Source organism: Camellia sinensis, chromosome 7, assembly GCF_055761805.1.
Source record: "Camellia sinensis isolate YWXY chromosome 7, ASM5576180v1, whole genome shotgun sequence".
Taxonomy (NCBI): Eukaryota; Viridiplantae; Streptophyta; class Magnoliopsida; order Ericales; family Theaceae; genus Camellia; species Camellia sinensis.
The window spans coordinates 136,235,603-136,255,270 of record NC_138967.1 but is presented as its reverse complement, the minus strand read 5'-3'; the positions used below and the strand labels follow the sequence as shown (position 1 = coordinate 136,255,270).

The 19,668-nt window shown below is 34.0% G+C and overlaps 1 protein-coding gene across 2 annotated transcripts; it reads right to left on the bottom strand.

The window, feature by feature from the left end:
• Window positions 1-5,866: 5,866 nt before the first annotated feature.
• On the bottom strand, window positions 5,867-17,941 carry LOC114270702 (putative plastidic glucose transporter 1). Of its 2 annotated transcripts, XM_082879443.1 has the most exons (12): window positions 17,588-17,941; window positions 17,351-17,474; window positions 16,359-16,559; window positions 15,981-16,080; window positions 14,699-14,811; window positions 14,031-14,124; window positions 13,794-13,944; window positions 12,796-12,942; window positions 12,638-12,711; window positions 8,198-8,286; window positions 7,930-8,044; window positions 5,867-6,321 (listed from the first exon to the last, which is right to left on the bottom strand). In XM_082879443.1, exons 1-12 carry the CDS (start codon window positions 17,799-17,801, stop codon window positions 6,124-6,126), a joined length of 1,620 nt encoding a protein of 539 aa, XP_082735569.1. In that variant the 5' UTR covers window positions 17,802-17,941; the 3' UTR covers window positions 5,867-6,123. The 2 variants fall into 2 exon arrangements, with proteins under 2 accessions (XP_082735569.1, XP_082735570.1); XM_082879444.1 differs by lacking the exons at window positions 14,031-14,124; window positions 14,699-14,811 and having other exon boundaries at window positions 17,588-17,921.
• Between the last annotated feature and the right edge of the window lie 1,727 nt (window positions 17,942-19,668).

The following is a 19,668-nucleotide window of genomic DNA, read 5'->3' as shown; positions in this document are numbered from 1 at the left end:
TAGTGCGGTGGTTCTTGATGTTTAATGTATACTTCAGAAATTTTAGTTTTGAGTGTTGGTGGCTTTGTGTTGAAAGGGGTAAAGGGGAAAATGTGATTCATCTTATTAGCAGGTTTTTGATTTGAGGTTTTTCCATCATATTCTTAGTGATTTGGGCTACTCTAAACATAAGATACTTGACAAAATTGTATCACTTTTGCAAGGCCATTGTGAATTATGTTTGAAAGGCTTGAAGAATGCAAATGGAGTCCCATTTGCATTCTATTCTATTCTTCTTCCCTTCTTATGTGACTTTGAAGGCTAAGAACCTTAAATCAATGGTCTATCTCTACAAAAGGTTGATGTGTTGTGATCTCTTCGGCATACAATCTCAACCCATGTAGTCACCATTTAGTTTAGTTGCTTATTAGAATCTAACATTCCTACAGTCAAATAGAACTGATGTAATTATGAAATTTGACACTATTGGCTATTACTGAGCCCGATATGCATTTTCTTGATCCGATCTTGTTGACTTTTGGGTTATTCAATTCTTTTGGTTTCATGTCTTGCATAAATATAATGTGTATATATGTGTGTGTGTGTGTTTGTTGGGAAATTTCTTGTTTGGATGATCTGAGGACTGACGTTATAGATCTTGGTGATATTTATTTATTTTTTTAACAGATGTTGGCTTTGTGGCTAGTCTAGTTTTGCGATTTATCATGTTTTCCTTACATAGCAAATATAGTGATCATTGTTTTGTTGTGTTTTCTGGTCTGAAATTCTTATATATTTGTGTTTTATGCAAACCCAACTGAAAGATGTATCATTTTCTTGAGTGATAAATCTGTTAATTGTATTTTTTAAAAAATTTTGTGGGTACATAAATCTTTGATAGATTATGGTGTTTAGAGGCATACAATCCAGATCTTAATGTTCTGTTTGTTTTATTTTTATTTGTTTGTAACTAATTTATTTGGGTTGTAATAAAATACAAAATACAGATCCTGTTAAATTGCTTTGATCCTTTTTGGTAAATGGATATGCCATATCGAACTAGCTAGTTCGATTGCTTTCATACTTTTTTAATTATTATTTTTTAGTTTTCTAGAGAACATCATTTTTGTCCTTTGTTATGGGTTTGATTTTCCAATTTGTATGTACTAGCATAATCCATTCTATGTCATTGGTTATGTTGACTATTGGCACTTGGCAGGCATTTTGGAGGACTCGTCAGAAGGCTTTTGTTTTGGTATGCCACATGTCCTATTTGAACAGTCTCTCGTAGTGTTTTTCTGACTTGCTTTTGTTTTGTTTTGAATTTCTAGTTTTAGATTGTATGAAGACTTTTATTTTTCATTTCAACAAGGTTTGTTGATCTATAGATCAATGTGGTATATAGTTTATCAAGTGTCCCTTTTCTTTGTCTTTCTAAACCTTTGAGAATCTTAAGACTGGTTCTCAAAAATTCCTAAGTTTTGCAACCTTAGTCTGATGCTATTGCTCTACACTTGTTTGTTAAAAAAATATATGGTTTAATATGATCTGACTTGTTTTTTGTTGTTAATTATTTTTATTATTTTTTTTGCAGAATTCACGAAGGTTGTCTATGTTGTGATTGAATTAGTGGTGATGGGATTTGTAGGCTTCTTCATGAAACTAATCTTCATCTTTACTAACAACATCTTCATCTGATCTAGTTTATGTAATATGTGTCTTCAATCCTATTGTCTCATTCATTTTCAAAGATTAAACTTTGTTTATAGATGGAATGATTGGAATGGTTGAAAACGTATTTTCTAAGAAGATGGATTTGAACAGGCAATCTTATGGTTTAATGCCTAGCATTGGTTGACACTAGTTGGACTTTTATCTTGCTTCAGGTATTGAGAGGGAAATCACCACCTTGCATTTGGAAGTATGTTAAAGAGTTTATAGGTAATGTTTTTGTTATATATTTTTGTTGTTTGATCTAATTATAAATTATTTGTTGAAACATAACAAACAATAGATCAAACATAGCATCAATATGCAATATATCTTCTCAAGTTAAATTTCAAGAGTAGATATAAGGATACACACAAATAGAAGTAATCAGCCTTAAGTTTTTACTGTCCAAACAAAAGAGCCTTTGCTCTACTACTACTGTTGTGATGGTCTAATAGTTTGGGGTAGGTGATCATTTGCTCTGCTGCTGTTAAGGGTTGTTCTCTATTTTGGTTTGATCACTTTTAGTTTGGTTTGTTCTTTATTTTGAAGGATGACATTTGGGAGAAAAAATTGGAAACAGCCCCCAAACAGCCTCGAGATCATCACAGTCACCTCAGACTAGATTAAACAAACTTGTGAGAGCAAGCGGTGCATCGATAGGAGACATGATTAGAGATTTGGACACAAAAATGTGAGAGAAAAAGGCGAAAACAGGCCATTTGAGGGCGAAAATTGGAAACAGCCCCGAGATCATCACGGTCACCTCAGCTTAGATTAAACAAACTTATGAGAGCAAGCGGCGCGTTGATAGGACACACGATTAAATATTTAGACCAAAAAATGTGATAAAAAAGGTGAAAACGAGCTGTTTGGGGCCAGAAATTGAAAACAGCCTTGAAACACCCCTGAGATCATCATGATCACCTTGGACTAGATTAAACAAACTTGTAAGAGCAAGCAGCGCGTTGATAGGATGCACGGTTAGATATTTAGACCAAAAAATGTGATAAAAAAGGCAAAAACAGGCCGTTTGGGGCGAAAAATTGGAAACAGCCTAGAAACAACCTCAAGATCATAATGGTTACCTTGGGCTAGATTAAACGAACTTGTGAGAGCAAGCGACGCATCGATAAGACGCACAGTTAGATATTTAAACCGAAAAATGTGATAAAAAAGGCAAAAACGGGCCATTTGGGGTCAAAAATTGAAAACAACCTCGAAACACCCCTGAGATCATAACGGTCACCTCGGTCTAAATTAAACAAGCTTGTGAGAGCAACCGGTATGTCGGTAAGATGCACGGTTAGATATTTAGACCAAATAATGTGATAAAAAAAGGCAAAAATAAATGGATGACGAAGTGACTTAATATTGTGCGTGTAACATTGGATTACAAGAACTAAATATTTTTGCGAGAACTATAGGTGTTTTGTCCAATCTGCTAGAGTTAGAGTAGCCTAAGAGAACCAAATCTTGTGATGAGTAGATATTTGTAAAAAAATGTTAGACAAACTAAAGGAAAAAATAACATTGTCACTCTTTTTATTTTTTGAATAAGTTAATAAACCTTTCTAGTAATATTAATTTTTATAAAATAAGTTCAATTGCTTTTTGTTTGGAAAATTTTAAAGAAAATTTAAATATTGTATATCGTATAAATTTCAATTGACTGGATTGTTTTTTATAGATGTTGGATGTCCATGAAGTGTTTAAATTCATACTGTTCGTGCAAACTCTGAAAAGTTGTAGGTAAGCATGGCTCTTGTGCTAATTAATTGACTCTGGGGCACTTGAGTGAGAAAATTAGTGGCCCTTTCCTTGTAAGTGTTGTTGACTAGTTAATGCCAACATCCATGCTTTTGTCAGAAATAAAAGAAGTCTAAGCTTATTTAAATGGTGGGTCAAACTATCACATGTCTAGTTAATGTGATGTGTATGGTGTAATAGAAAGATTTATGGCCTTAGTAGTGGTGGGTAGACTTCTCGAAAAGTTAGACGTCTCATTCTAAGATGTTTGTTTTCTGTATCACAAAATTAACTTGCATGAAATGACAAGGGAATGCCTTTCTTGTATTCAGTAACGATAGAATTTTCTTCTTGCAAAAATAGTTGCATCCGATGTTTTTGAGATTCTTACACTATGTAAACATGATGGTTGGTTTGATGTCAAGTAATAGTGTGGTATGGCAGAGAACATGTTTGCATGTTCTGAATAATCATATACAGTATTGGACAATCTACTAGAAGCATCTAAACAAAGATTTAGTTTTGTAGTGACTAATTCTCAAATCACATCTATGTGGTCTTTTGGGGGGGAGTTTCATCCCTCCAGTTTGAAAGTAAAATTTTAAGTGTTTTACCACATTTTAGACAAACAAGGTTTAATGATTGCTCAATTCTTGACATTATTTTTCTTCGGTATATATGGATGAACTCATGCACGAAACTGTACAGGACTAATTGGCAGCATAAACATTTTTGGGAGGATTATATATTTTTAGAGAGATGTATATGGAAAATATTTCGATAGACTAGTACTTGTATTTTTGGATAGACTAGTAGTTATATTTTTGGATGCGTGTATATGGAAAATATTTGGGTAGACTACTAGTTATATTTTTTGATAGATGCGCATAGATAAAAATTTAAAACGTAATAACAAGTACTTGTAATGTTTAAAATTTTTATGCTAGTCAGGATGTGAATTGGAATTTTAATTGAAGGAATATGTACTTTGGAATTACTTGTGGATGGGAACTTATAATAGTTGCTGACTTTTATTAAACACGTTCAGGATTAGATGATTTATGTATTTCGTTGAATATTCATGATTCAGATACTTTGTTGGTATGAATAATTCTTTTTAATTACAGATTATATTGAATGAATTAGATGGAATATTTGTCTTCAATTACAGGTTTATTTTGTTGGATGTTGGCGACTAAATTGTGGCTTTGTCAGCCAAAATGTTGGTAGGCAAAAGGGTACATTTGGTGACTAAATAATTAGTGGATAAAATTGTTAATCTTGGCAACCAAAAAGTTTGGTCTCGAATAGGTCTATTGTCGATAAAGATCACATTTTAAGATTTATTGGTGTTTCACCCATAAAAATATAATAGTTTGATAATGTTGTTCCAATTGTCATGCATTATCAAATTTTAGCATTTGCGCAATTGTTATAAATTGATAAAAAAAAAATAGAAGCCCATTAAAATTAAAATAGGTTAATTATACAGACCGCTCTTATAGTTTCTAAAATTACACTATCTTCTCGAATTGGAGTTGTCAGATTATGAGAGTTTCTAAATGTCCCTGCATTTCTTTTTTAAACCTCAACTTCTTTGACAAATTTCAAAATTTACAAAATTTTCTTTGAATACCCTACCTAATAACCAAACTAACCTCATTCCTAACTTTCAAACTCTAGTCCCATACCCACGGCAACTACTACCTCCTTCACTTTGACTACCTTCAATCACCCCCACTACCTCCAATTGCCAGAACTTCCACCTCTCTTGCCCTTAAAAACCATAGCCGCCACCTCCCATGCCCTAAAAATCCTAATTGCCACCCCTTAGCCAGGTGACCTTTGTTCGACTATATATGTTATTAAAAAAAATAAATAAATGATCTTTTTTTAAAAAATACTTAAGTTTTTTCTTTTTTTTTAAACAAACATGATAAACTTAACATATTATAATTATTTGATTGATCTAATTTTTTCTAAGAATTACATGCAAAGACCCTACAAAATTAATAGTTCAGATAACTGAAATAGGACCTTTGATAAGTTCCACATGTCTCCAATCCAAATTTTGGATTAGAGACAATTTGTTCCCAAAAACAATGTACTTTTTAATGGAACTATCTGACATGCAATAATAAAGTTTTGATATTTAAAAATAAGACACTAAAATAACATGATGGAGTGATCTCAACTGCTGTATCTCTTAATAACATGATAGAGGTATCTCAACTGCTATATCTCTTAATATCAGTAGAGTTCATGAGAATTGAATGTTTTTATAACAGCAACCAAGAGCCATTGAGTGGGTTTGGAATGCAGAATTCACATCTTGATACAAATTAGAGGCTGTCTTCGCTCGAAATTCATGCAGCCAAACACACCCTTAAAGTTAAGAGCATGTCACAATCAACACACAAAAAGGCTATTTCAATTAACACAATAACACTATGTCCAAAAATAAACTGTCACAAAGAAACTAACTGTACAATTTCAATGGTACACCAAAGAAAACGAAATAAAATCTATCATAATCCGAAATGCAATGAAAATACAAGACTTCAAAATAACCTTAAATGCCTGAAGACAGCCAAATCAGAATAACCATCTTCTGCAACTAAGGCTCAAGCTCGATAAGCTTTCTGTGTCGTCTCTACTTCTCTTGATCAAGGATTTAGATACCGGTCACTCATCCTTGGCCACAAAATTGGGATTTAAAGACATCTCAATTTCTTCAAGGGAACGTCCTTTAGTTTCAACGATAAAATTGTAAGCAAATATTGCTGACAGCAAGGAAACCGCACCAAAGCTTGCATAAATTGGAGCAACTCCAAATTTCTCCACAAGTTCAAGGAAGAACAGACCAACCAAGAAATTACAAACCTGAGTCACATGACAAATGCAAACTAAACTACAGTTTGAATTACAAATATAGTCCACCAAAAAGCATCATCAAATAGGTATGCTTAGAAACATACATTTACAAGGCTTCTTACCATTATTATGTTTATTATAAATTTTATTTTAAGAAAACAAGTCTTGTTCAACTTCTCAAATTATATGAAGGCGTGACTAATAAACACTTTTTTTTGGAAGCATGTAATAGTAACCACTGGCGGAGGCAGCAAGGGATGAGGGGGGTCACGTGCCCCCCCTGAATTTTGGGATTTTTTTATTTTTTATTTTTTTTTGCAAATATAAAGAAAGAGAACGATCATTGATTTAATGGTTAAAACTTGGCCTAATAACCTTAAGGTTATAAGTTCAAGTCTTGGGACCACCATTATGTGTATTATGTCAAAGGTTAGGTGTGTACTCAATTTTTCTCCTCCCAAACACATATTAATGTGTACTAATTGGGCGGCGTTGTTGTTGTTTTGTTGCAAATATAAAGAAAATATTTTAAATAAAAAAAATTACAAAAATATTATGAGAGTGAAATATCAATGACATTTTAAAAATTGTGAGAACAATAATAGTTGTTTTGAATGAAAATGAAGAGACTATTATAAACCATATCATCTATGAAAATTTTTGAATGTAACGGTGATATCATTATTATTGACATGCAAGTATAACTAATCTCACTATAAAGATATGAAATTTATTGGATTGTTAGTTACGTCTGACATGTTAGGTTCACTCTCTATGTGTTTATTTACTATTAATTGGTGATATCACATACTAATGATGACGTGGTATTACCATTATATTGAATTTTTAATCAAATTTTGTATAAATTTTTTTTATCATTATATAATTTATTTTAAGACTTATATCCATATTTTTTCATATTGTCCATGATACACTAGTTATAAATAACATTATTTTTTTTTATGTTCCTCGAAATCAATCGTAAAAACTTACATTAAATATTTTTGTAAAATTTTTCAATAATATAATTAATAAGTGCCCCCCTCTAATTTGATTTTCTGGCTCCGCCACTGATAGTAACCACACTTTTTTGTTTCATACTTGTTCAAACTTTGATGAAAACATGATTGTTAACAACATTTTAATAAAAAGCGTCGTTAGCAATCACGGTTTCTCTACACTTTTGACTTTCAACAAAATTATACTCTAGATCAAACTTCAAAACGAGGAAATTTGAAGGCATTTGTTTACCAAGTACGCTTTCTGAAAACGTGTTTAGTTACCACATTTCATGTAATTTGATAAATAAGTTCAACAAGTCTCTACTCTTTAAAATAAATTTAAAAATAAAAAAAAAATCTCTACTTTATAAAATAATTATATATATATATATATATCATTCTAATTGGCCCATTTACATCTTATGAACATGTCTACTAAATTATGACATCTACATGCAAAGCTAAATCATGAAATAGAAATAGCCATTCTCTAGAACTTCACCCATTTCTTTCTTTTTAATTTTTTACTTTTCACTTCTTTTTTTTTTTTTTTTACCGACACTTCACAATTAATATTTGTTTCTCATTAATTATCGAACAGGTTTGTGAAACATACCCAATGAACTGAGAAACTGAAACCCATGATCTTCCCACGCATCCTGCTGCTACTAAGCTCTGGTATAATAAGACCAGTTACTGGGCCAGCTCCAATAGCAAAGGTAAAGATGTACCTAAAAGCATGTAAAAGACAGAATCCAATAATATAGCGCATCTATAGATTTTCTGCTGTAAGTAAGCTGAGAATGCTACAATTAAACTCAATTGATTTAATAATTTATATCTTAAAAATCACATGTAAATGCCACATGGTGAAGAAAACATACAGGACAGTTCCCAATATTGATAAGTTGTGACCAAGCTCTTCATCCATTGGAGAGCTAATAGCATAGACTACTAGAAACATCGATATTGCCTGCACAAAGCTAGAATATGTGGGTTAGTCTATGGGCTATGTAATCAAGAATAAACATTTAGACAGCAAAATGTATCTAAAAGAGAACCAATTGTCCCACTCCCACCACCTGCCTCACTTAAACAAATAGTTATTCCCCTCCATTTTCGTATTTTATGAGTGTACACAAGACGAAATGTTCCAATATTTCCTCATTCTCAAACACCCTTTCTGAGCTATGAAACATGGATACAGAATATGATACAAGAATATAGCGATACGACAAAATCTTAAAAAATAGGATATGGATATGAATAGGATGCATTAAATTTTTTTTAATTTTTTTAAAAATAATTTTTAGTATTATATTATACATGAACTCAAAATAATTATTTTACTATTTTTTTCCCCTTTTTCTTTTCTTTTCTTTACTTTTTGTAAGAAATAATGTATAGAGAAAGAGAGAGAATAAATTGTATGTATTATTATTGATTGATATTTTTATTTCTATTACAATGATTCATGATTCCTATATATAGAAGAGGGTGAGTGTGTAGTAGGTAAGGAGTAGGTGAAGTGGAGGTGGTAGTGGTGTAGTGGGTTAGGTTTAGTGGAGTAGGTGAGGTGGTAGTGGTGTAGTGGGTTAGGTTTAGTGGAGTAGGTGAGGTGGTAGTGGTGTAGTGGGTTAGGTTTAGTGGAGTAGGTTTAAGTGGGTGAAGTAGGTGGAGAGTAGGTGGATTTTAACAGCCCCCCGCAAACTCAAGGGGGATAGGAACTAACCAACTTGAGTTTGGAGAGAGTAACAAAACAAGAAAATACATAAAAATAAAAGAGGATAGGTGACACTGTATGGTCGTGTCAGACCATTGGTGAAGACACTGTATGGTGGTGTCATAACGTTGTAGAGGACACTGTATGGTGGTGTCATAACGTTGTAGATGACACTGTATGGGGGTGTCATAACGTGGTAGAGGACACTGTATGGTGGTGTCAGACCGATGTAGAAGACAGTTTATGGGGTCATGTCGGACCGTTGTAGAAGACAGTTTATGGGGTCATGTCGGACCGTTGTAGCAGACAATGTGGTGACAGTTGTTGTGACAGTTTACGGAATCTTGCTGGACCCTTGTAGAAACTAACCGGAATCAATGTCGGGACAGTTTACAGAGTCTTGTCGGACCCTTGTAGAAACTAACCGGAATCTATGTCGGGACAGTTTACAGAGTCTTGTCGGACCCTTGTAGAAACTAACCGGAATCTATGTGGGGACAGTTTACAGAGTCTTGTCGGACCCATAAAGGAGCTAACCGGAATCAATGTCGGGACAGTTTACAGAGTCTTGTCGGACCCCTAAAAAGTCGCACCCTCAAAAGGTGTGCCCAATCTTTCAAAAGGCGTGCCATCAAAAGGCGTGCCCAATCCATAAAAAGGCGTGCCATCAAAAGTTGCGCCCTCAAAAGGCGCGCCCACTTCATCAAAAGTCGTGCCCGACAGAAAGCGTCGAGCCATCAAAAGGTGAGCCGGAGACGCGGCGAGGCACGTGAGCGACAGAGCGGCGTGTCGGCCGCGTCGTCAGTGTCAATATAAACCAATGCGGAGGCGGAGGAAACCAAACCAGACTGAAACCTCTGAACTTGTTATTCTGAAACAATCTGTAAATACTCTGTATCCAACCCTTCTCGGAAACACTCAGCAACCCAAAAAATATGGCCTCTTCTTCCCGTTCAGCTACCCAGAATATGGCCTCTTCATCCCGTGGTCTACTCACTCTCTTTCCCGACCTCAATGAGTCAACAAGAGAGAGAACTGGTGCGGTGGCCAGTGAACCTCAACCAAACACCTCTGTGTTTGCTCCGTTGAACTTTCCGATGCGGTCGGTGGAGCAAAAAATGGCGGTGCAAACTGATATTGAGGCCAATCAGTATACTCTGAAGTCATGTGTGGAAACCATGACTGCGGTCACAAACTTGTCGCACCGGCTGCAGAGTAGGACAAATGAGGTGCAGCAATTAAACTCCCAGCTGGCTCTGCTCCAACGCATGTATAAGGATGCGCGAGCAGAGATAAGTGTGCTAAAGGCGGAAAACAAGGAGCTGAAGCGGAAGGCCAGTTTTATGTTCCGATTTGGAGGGCCGCCATATGCTGCAGTGGAGGAGCAGGGAGTAGTGATCATGCCCAGTGGAGTGGGAAACACGGAGGCAACACCGGCAAGGGCCGCCCAAGACGGTGGCAAGAAGAAAAGACCGGCGGAATAGGCGAGAAGAAAAATCCCACTGTTCCGATTTGTGTTGGTTGTGTTTTGTTTTGTTTTGTGTTTTTTTATTTTTATTTTTTTTATTTTTTTTTATTTTTATGGTGTAAAATGCTGATCGGGGTTGATCCCCGGCATGAAGAAATGACAAGTTTGTAAAATGTTGTTTTTTTTTTTTTTTTTTTTTTGTTTTTGTTTTGGGAGTGTTTTGTTGAAAAAATAAAAATAAAATGAAAGAAAACAAGGGAGAAAGAAAATAGATAAAAAATATTTATAGATGGATTATATGAAAAACATCAGTGCGATTGTTTCAAAATAAAGTGGGGTATTTAAAAAAGAGGAAAAGTGACTTGGAAAAAATAAATAAAAATAAGTGATTTTTGAAATCAAATGGAGGAAAGAGAGGGACAAACCCATGTGATAAAGTGGAGAGAGAGTCGGTGAGTGGGGTGCAAAAGGTGAAGGAGAAATAATGGATTGAAAATGGTTTGGGTCAAAAGTGGACACTGTTAGTGGGGAACATGAGTGCATTGATTATTTGATATAATAATAATAATAATAAAAATAAAAAGTTAGAACAGTTGGAGAGAATGAGTGGAGTATGGTAAGGGTTTCATCCAAAGCCAAAATTCCTGCAGCGAATCACTTCGCAAATCCTAGTATGAGCTTTTTCTCTTTCCAGGCTTATTCATGAATTTCCTGGTGATTTCAAGAGCCTCTGGTGGCATTGTGGCAGAGAACACCCCAACCTGGATTTTGGGTGGCAGCAACTGAGAACACCCCAACCTGGATTTTGGGTGGCAGCAACTGGAAAATATCATAGATCTGATTTTTAAAAACCTCGTGACAGCATTTCATCAGCTTCATCCAAGACAAACATTTTGATGTAAACAGGGCGAAGTGATTGTCTCCGCAACATGTCAAACACACGACCAGGAGTACCAACAACAACATGAACCCCACTGGAGAGAATGCGCTGATCTTCGCGCACACTAGTCCCTCCAACACAAGCATGAACCTTCACACTTTGCTGGGCAAGTTCAAGAGTGGGTGGAAGAACCAAAGCTTGGCACTCAACCAAGCTATAATCTAGCTGCTGCAGCAGAATTCCAGAGCAGAATGTTGCAGTGTTTCCAGTTCCAGACTGTCTCGTCATATGAGGTGAAGAATTCTTCTCCATCAGCCTCACACATGACTACAGTTGCACAAATCTTTGTTGATTTTATCAGCGGAATAGGTTGAGGTCCGGCGGGCGGCTAAGGTGAGGTTGCCGCCCGCCGGGGAAGCGAAAATACTAGGTTTTAAACCAGCTCTGATACCATGTAAGAAATAATGTATAGAGAAAGAGAGAGAATAAATTGTATGTATTATTATTGATTGATATTTTTATTTCTATTACAATGATTCATGATTCCTATATATAGAAGAGGGTGAGTGTGTAGTAGGTAAGGAGTAGGTGAAGTGGAGGTGGTAGTGGTGTAGTGGGTTAGGTTTAGTGGAGTAGGTGAGGTGGTAGTGGTGTAGTGGGTTAGGTTTAGTGGAGTAGGTGAGGTGGTAGTGGTGTAGTGGGTTAGGTTTAGTGGAGTAGGTTTAAGTGGGTGAAGTAGGTGGAGAGTAGGTGGATTTTAACACTTTTTTTAGTGGACAAATTAATTTGATAAAATCTAAAAAATTAGCATTACTACTCTAATTTCACTATTTTCTTCTTCGATAAGAAATAAGAAAATATTGAAAACCTACTTTGTATTTATTCTAACAATCATACTCTAATACTATGCAAAAATTATTACAATCTCGATTTCATAATAATTTGGATACGTGACCTAGAGTATTTGAAAAGTATCCGATACTTCTCAAAATTAACATTAAATATCGGATATGTTTAGAAAGTACTGGACGTATCAGCGAGTATCCAAGGAGTATCAATATCTGGAATATGGGTACGACATAGATATGACTCCATTTAGAAGTATCCATGCTCCAAAGCTTTTGAGTTGACATGTTGTATTATATAGTTAAGTATCCCACCAATAGCTCAAGCTATGTGTAAGCTACTCAATTTATCTCCATCCCAAAAAAAATGTCATAAGATAAGAAGCATCTCACTTTCACTTCACTCACCATTCCCAAGTAACTACCAATTATAAGCCTTTTCCTCCCTTGCTTATCCATCAAGTATAAAGCACCAAGTGTACCTGGACATGAGTGCCAACATCATGTTTTTCATGCGTGTATCATACTGATATGATATACAAATATATCCATAATTTATACTGAACCTGCAAAGTTGGTAAGTCCGACAAATAAGCTTGCTAAAGCACCACTCGTAATTCCAACATCTTGAAAAGTCAATGACGAAAAATAAAGAACTCCATTTATACCAGCAAACTGTTGAAGTATGAAAAGGGCACCTCCAATGAATGCAACTGCAGCGATAAAGAAATTTGTGACTGAAACTGAGGACAGATATGTCAAATAACTCAAAATAAGGACATATTGCGTGCTAAAATACAACAGGAGGATCCAGATAATACCACAAAAACATAACACTGCACATATCAAAAATAGAACTGAGTGAAAATGGCATCTCCTTAGAGGTGTCTAAAGTGCACCGTTCACAATATGTAAGCATGAGAAAAATGAGAACCAAGAAGACAATCACTTGTCGGATAATGAAAGCATTGATCATTACTGGGAAAAGAACTTGTATTCCTAGAACTTCTTCTAAACTCATCTAAACCAATCCTTATCAGAACTATTTGTGCCTGTTTGTATTTCTCACCACTTCCGAGTTCCAACGATCAAAGAAAGCAGGTTGAATATAAGTGCACACGTGTCCTGTCTTTGAAAAGATAATGTTCAAAGGAGTGGTGCCTAGCATGGTTTTTAGAATCATATGATCCATGATTCGATATAAGTTTCAACCAAAACAATTGGAGTCGTGTTGTTTCATCGGAAAATGAGTGAATCGTGCAATTCAATTTGCGATTCATAATGATTCACAGTGATTCAGTTGTTTTTGTTTTTATTTTCATAATGCACAAAACAATGTCATTTTTGCCTCGCTATTAAGAAATTTTTTTAAAAAAGAGTCAATTAGTTATATTGATATTTATTTCATTTTAAACATTGTGTATTTATAATATATATATATATATATAACTATACCACGTTATATTAGATGAAGTGATTCTAACAATGGTGCCTAGCGATGTTAACTACCATCAAAAGTTCAAAGCCTGTCCATATGGGACAATAAAAACAACCTTAATACAACCTCTAGTGTGTGGCTGCTCTAGGAGTTCCAGCCATCCGCTCTCCAAATCATCATTCCTATTGACTGACTGAAATTCTTCAATTGCTTTGTTGACTTCAGATGGCCCCCAAAGGTTACGGATAACTTCTTTAGCATCTTCTAGTCTTCCTACCTACACAAGCGATAGAATAACAGATTAATAAAAGCATGTGAAAAATAATTTAAAGCTAATTTGTAGAAAATAAAACAGAGTCCTACTTTGCATAGCCACCTTGGGCTGTCTACAGCAAACTGCATACCAAGGGATAAAATAAATCCAGGGACACTTGCAATATAGAGAATTGTTCTCCACCTGAAAACAAGATACATTTAAACTCCGGCTGAACGTGATATACCACCTACCTTCTAGATGACTAGAATAGATGCAGAACATGAATGAAACAGGATCGATCCTGACAGTACTTCATATGCTTCATAATTTATTAATCACTCTTCTATTCTTCGTATAACAGATGTCAAAAATCACAAATATTGCATGCTGATTGGATCACAAATTGTGAAATTCCAAAATTATCAAAATAACAAAAGAATATAACATATGCTTCCCTTTTATTTATTCAAACAAGCATCGCAATTCACTCCCAAAAGTTCATTCTCAAATTTACAATTTATATTTCCCAATCCAATATTATTTCCGCATGTCCTGTTATGTTTAACCTAAACTACCTGATTTCCTTCTATCTAGAGGAACAATAAATCAGCGCAACATAAATAATGCATTACTACTTAATTTAAATAGAGCATGAAAGCTGGATATAGCCATTTCAATATATCAGATCAAAATATCATTGAGCAAAATCATTGATTTTTGGAATCCACTCCTCGGAGCTCAAGCATTCACAAGGAAACAAAAGAAAAAGCCTCACCAGTGGGGATCATTTTCTGAAGGACTTCCTAAAATGAGTGATGCAATAATTCCAAGGCATGTGCCAATTTGACACAGGGTCCCAAGAGAACCCCTATACTTTGTTGGAGCAACCTACAAAATAATCATTAGGAAACAGATGAACAAAAACAAGTACACATTTTTTCTTTTTCTTTTTTTAAAGCCAACTTAGCTTCCGCGATGATAAAGAGATAAAAACAAGTACAGAAATTCAAATTACCAGCTTCAGCACAAATTGTTATTGGAATGCACCCAATCTAGCTTGGATGTTAGTCAACCTCTTTGAAAATTGAATTACAACTTCATAATACTACGGAAAACCCTTCATGAGGGTGGAACGGAAAGTATAGCTTAGTAGTATGTTTGCCTTGATCAAGGGCAAACCATCAACATTTTGCAAAACATCATTGCAACGCCGCGCTACTTGCTGGCCCAAGTACCTTGTGGGTCGACAGGGTCGACCAATAAGCTTTATATGCCCAAGATCACCCATGCAAACTTCCGATGTGGGTCAGGGTGTTACAAACTCCCCCACTTATAAATCGCGAAACTCCCCCCCTTATAAATCCTCGCGTCCTCGCGAGGGTTTAGAATCAATCTGAATACTACGACAAGCTCGTGGCCAGTCTAGAATAAGTGGCCCACATGGTTGTGTGCATGGGTCGGCTCTAATACCATTTGAAACGCCCCAGTACTTGCTGGCCCAAGTAACTTGTGGGTCGACCAATAATATCCAAAAGTTTAAGTCCAAGTTATTTAGTAACAAGGTAGTGGTGCTTTATATGCCCAAGATCACCCATGCAAACTTCCGATGTGGGACAGGGTGTTACAATCATACACTCGAACTTCAGCATTTGAGGAGACTTCTCAGTAATTTCTCTTTAATATTGTTGTTTCAAGGACATTGTTAACATGCATTAAATATGGTTCTTTCAAATACATCATTAACATTGATTACAGAAAATCTCAAGCAGTCACATATCTTTTTCCATTTCAGGGGACTTCCAAACATTTATCATCTAGTACATCCTATTAAATCTACATAAATTTCCATCGTTTCCTTTACCATACTGAGACAAGGTAAAACAAAGCTTACAATTACAACTAATATGTACGACAAAAAGAAACTTATATACCTTTTCCCCCCTCAAAATGGCAATTGATGATACTATCATATAATTTCTAGAACACGTGACTATAAATAAATATAGTTTTAAACAAACTAAATTTGAAAATTCAGCCTCTTTAATACCAAATTTTACCTCTGAAATATAAATAGGAACAAGAACCGTGTTCACCCCAATGCCAAGGCCAACAAGAAATCTTCCCCAGAGTATTTCATCCAAGGAGTGAGCTTGTCCACTGTTACAAATTGAAAGTGATCAAGATAAAAAAGAAAAGTTATACAACATGTCTAACTAAAGACAGAAGAAGGTATGATACATGGAAATAATCAGAGTGCCGCACATCAAAATGGATAACCCCATCCCATCTAGACATGTGAATGCATACAAAATGAATGATTTTGTCTATGTGCTTATTAAACATATAATTTTATTATCCTTTGAAAAATTTTACCTTTTCTTAGTAGGTACCAAATTTTAATTTCTTCATTTGTGTCAATCAAGAATTTAAATTACCTTATAATGGCACCAAGAATAAGTGGTATTGTGTCAACCTGAACGGTGCGTCGACAACCCAGTTTATTGACCAATGAACCAGAGATGATGCTTCCAATAAATGCTCCGGCTATGAATATACTCACTACTAGTCCCTCAATAAATGAGTTTCCTTCAAAACCAAGCTCCCGTGCAATAGATACAATAGGACCATTCATTACTCTGCATCATACACCCAATAAATAAAAGCAAAACGAAACCATCAAATTCAAAAGACTATAACCCATCAGAGTGCATAAATATTAAAAGCTATTAAATTCAAGTGCTTCATTTACGATTTTTTTTTTCTAGGTTAATTAATTTGTTAAAACTAGACGCTACGATAGTAAAATTAGTAGTGCTACTCTAATTCAAAAGTTAGACCTACTTTTCAAGCTCAATGATTTGGTAGTCTATTAGAATATGTAAGACAACATTGTCTCTCTTGTCTTCTATAATCATCATCCAATCATTTCTTTTACAAATATACCCCTAAGATATGTTTAAAATATGAATCACTCCCTATGATTTTAGAAATTACATCCCGGCCCTTAAGTTTTTAATTTTGTAACAAATAGCCCATTTTATTAATAAATTATCAAGTTAATCGATAATTTTTAATAATATTATAAATTTATTTCAATTAATAATTCAGACAATTTTAATATTATATAAAAAAATAGTTAAGAATTTTATTTTTTCAGTTAATTTTGTCAAATAAAATATTTGTAAATTTTAAAATCATATGGGCAATCTGTATTTTCAGGTAAGTAAATCCGTAACGTGTTCTTTACAAATCATCATTCACCGTGCCCTCAACCCATGTTCCTCAATCACCCAATACAAAAAAAAAATATATATATATATATATATATATAATAACCCACCTTCTCTACCAATCATAATACCATGAAGCAGCCCATGTACCCAATAATCAGCCATTAAGATAACATGAGAGAGAGAGAGATAATTACCCAATGTGATAACCGAAGAGGAAATTGGACATGGAAGCAACCAAAACGTGAGGGAATGCAGGCAACCATCCCAAATCAATTCCTTTATCAGCAGCCTCCTCTTGTGATGAAGTTGATTCACCATCTGCAACTCACAATAAAACCAACAAAACAGTATATACGTATATCAGTGAGTGAATTTGAGTATATCTATACATATATAGAGAGAGAGAAGGAGAGAGAAGAAGTGAAGAGAACTTGGTTTGGAAGTCTGCAATTGAGGGAGGTTGTGTTTCTTGGCCGCCGGAACTCTGAACTTTGTCTCCGGCGGAGGATGAAAACCCAAACCCAAACGGTAGGGTGGGTGTTTGTTAGTATTTTGAAAGTCGAAGACAAGCTTTGGGTTTAGGTGAGCCGTCAGGGTCATCGGAGCCGGAACAACCGCTTGACGGAATCCAGGAGTTGCCCACATCGGTTCTAATCATCTGTGGCTCTTCCTATTTCAACTACGGTGGTACTAAGCCAAACAATCACAACGGAGAGAGAAGAGAAGAGAAGAGAAGAGGATCAATTTGGAGTGAAGTAAAATTTGGAGTGAAGTAAAATTGTTAGGCTGCGTGGGTAGACTTTTATAAATATTATTTGAGAATACAAATGTATTTTAAAATTCTAATTTGAATGTGAAAAATTTATTTAGTGAATAACGTCTCATTTGGGAAGTGATGGATTTAGTCAAAAAAATTATTAAAGAAGTAAAAAAGAAAACAATCTATATCAAAAAGTTAAGATTCAATTTTCTCTTTACTTTTTGTACATATTTTCGTAAAAAGTAAAAAAATCATCCTAAACATACTAGTTTTTTATATATCATATTTTAGTTAAAAAACCAAAAAGTTACTAAAAAAACATGTTCTTAAACGAGGCTTAAGTTTTAAAAAGAGTTTTGAATTGAATGAAATTTTTTTGATGTGACACATAATATTTGATATAAAAACTTACAACTCATAACCAAATATACAACTCAAAACTCTATTAAAACTCATAAAAAATTTAAAAAAATTTGAAAAATGTTTTATTGAATATATAAAAATTAACATGTGTCAATTACAAAAAAAAAATTATACTGTTTCGATCAACTGGTCGAATGATCAGTGAGCTCAAATTTTTCCACACTCGACCACGCTTTCAAAAGTAAACATAAAATTAATTTTTAAAATTCATAAACAAATGCCCTGTTTGAATCAGCTCTCGAACTTCCAGAGGTGTACCAAACACAGCAGCTCTTGCAATTGGTTGTTTTAATTGGTTATTTGATTATTTTTATTTATGTATTTATTTTTTTTGATTATTTTAGTTTGGTTAAAATAATTATCTTTAGAAAATTGTTAATTTTTTAAAATTAATTTGATGATTGTAAGAAAAAAAATAATAATTATTGATTAGATATAATATTTTATTTTATTAATTATTTTAATTTATTTTATCTTTTAATAGTCTATTTTAATCTAATCCTCCTCCCAAACACTCCCATTTTTAGTTGTGGGATTTGAAAAATTAAAATCACACAAAAATGGCTTAATTATACTTTCACCCACTTTGTTTGACCAACTTTTATTTTACTTTAATTTGTTCTTTTTGTGATTTAGGTTAGTTTGTTTTCACGTAAATTATTTTTATAAAAAACATTTTACTTATTTTTTGTTATTTAGTTAAACAAAAAGTGAGTAAAATATTTTTTAAAAAAAATATTTTTGCATTATTTTCACAAAAAAATGATTTATTTTTAAAAATTTCATAAATTAATTTTTATAAAGTTGGCACTCAACCACTATCTTTTCAACACATTTAGCCTTTTCAAATAAGTAGCTTAATTTACTAAAAAGTCATTAATGACACTTATTGAATCAAAATTTCTTTTTTACGCATTAAAATATTTTTGTTTCAACTATCAACCAAACACCGAAAAACAAAAACAAAAACATTTTTTTTTTATATAAAATCAATTTACAATAAAAATATTTTTTTGTATAAAGTATTTTACTTTAAAACAAACGAAACCTTAATTTTTGTTAATTTTGTCAACGTGCATATTTTAAAATTTTGATAAATATTTTAAAATTATTAATTTTAGCCTCTAAATTTGTTAAAATCCACCTACTCTCCACCTATTTCACCCACTTAAACCTACTCCACTAAACCTAACCCACTACACCACTACCACCTCACCTACTCCACTAAACCTAACCCACTACACCACTATCACCTCCACTTCACCTACTCCTTACCTACTACACACTCACCTTCTTCTATATATAGGAATCATGAATCATTGTAATAAG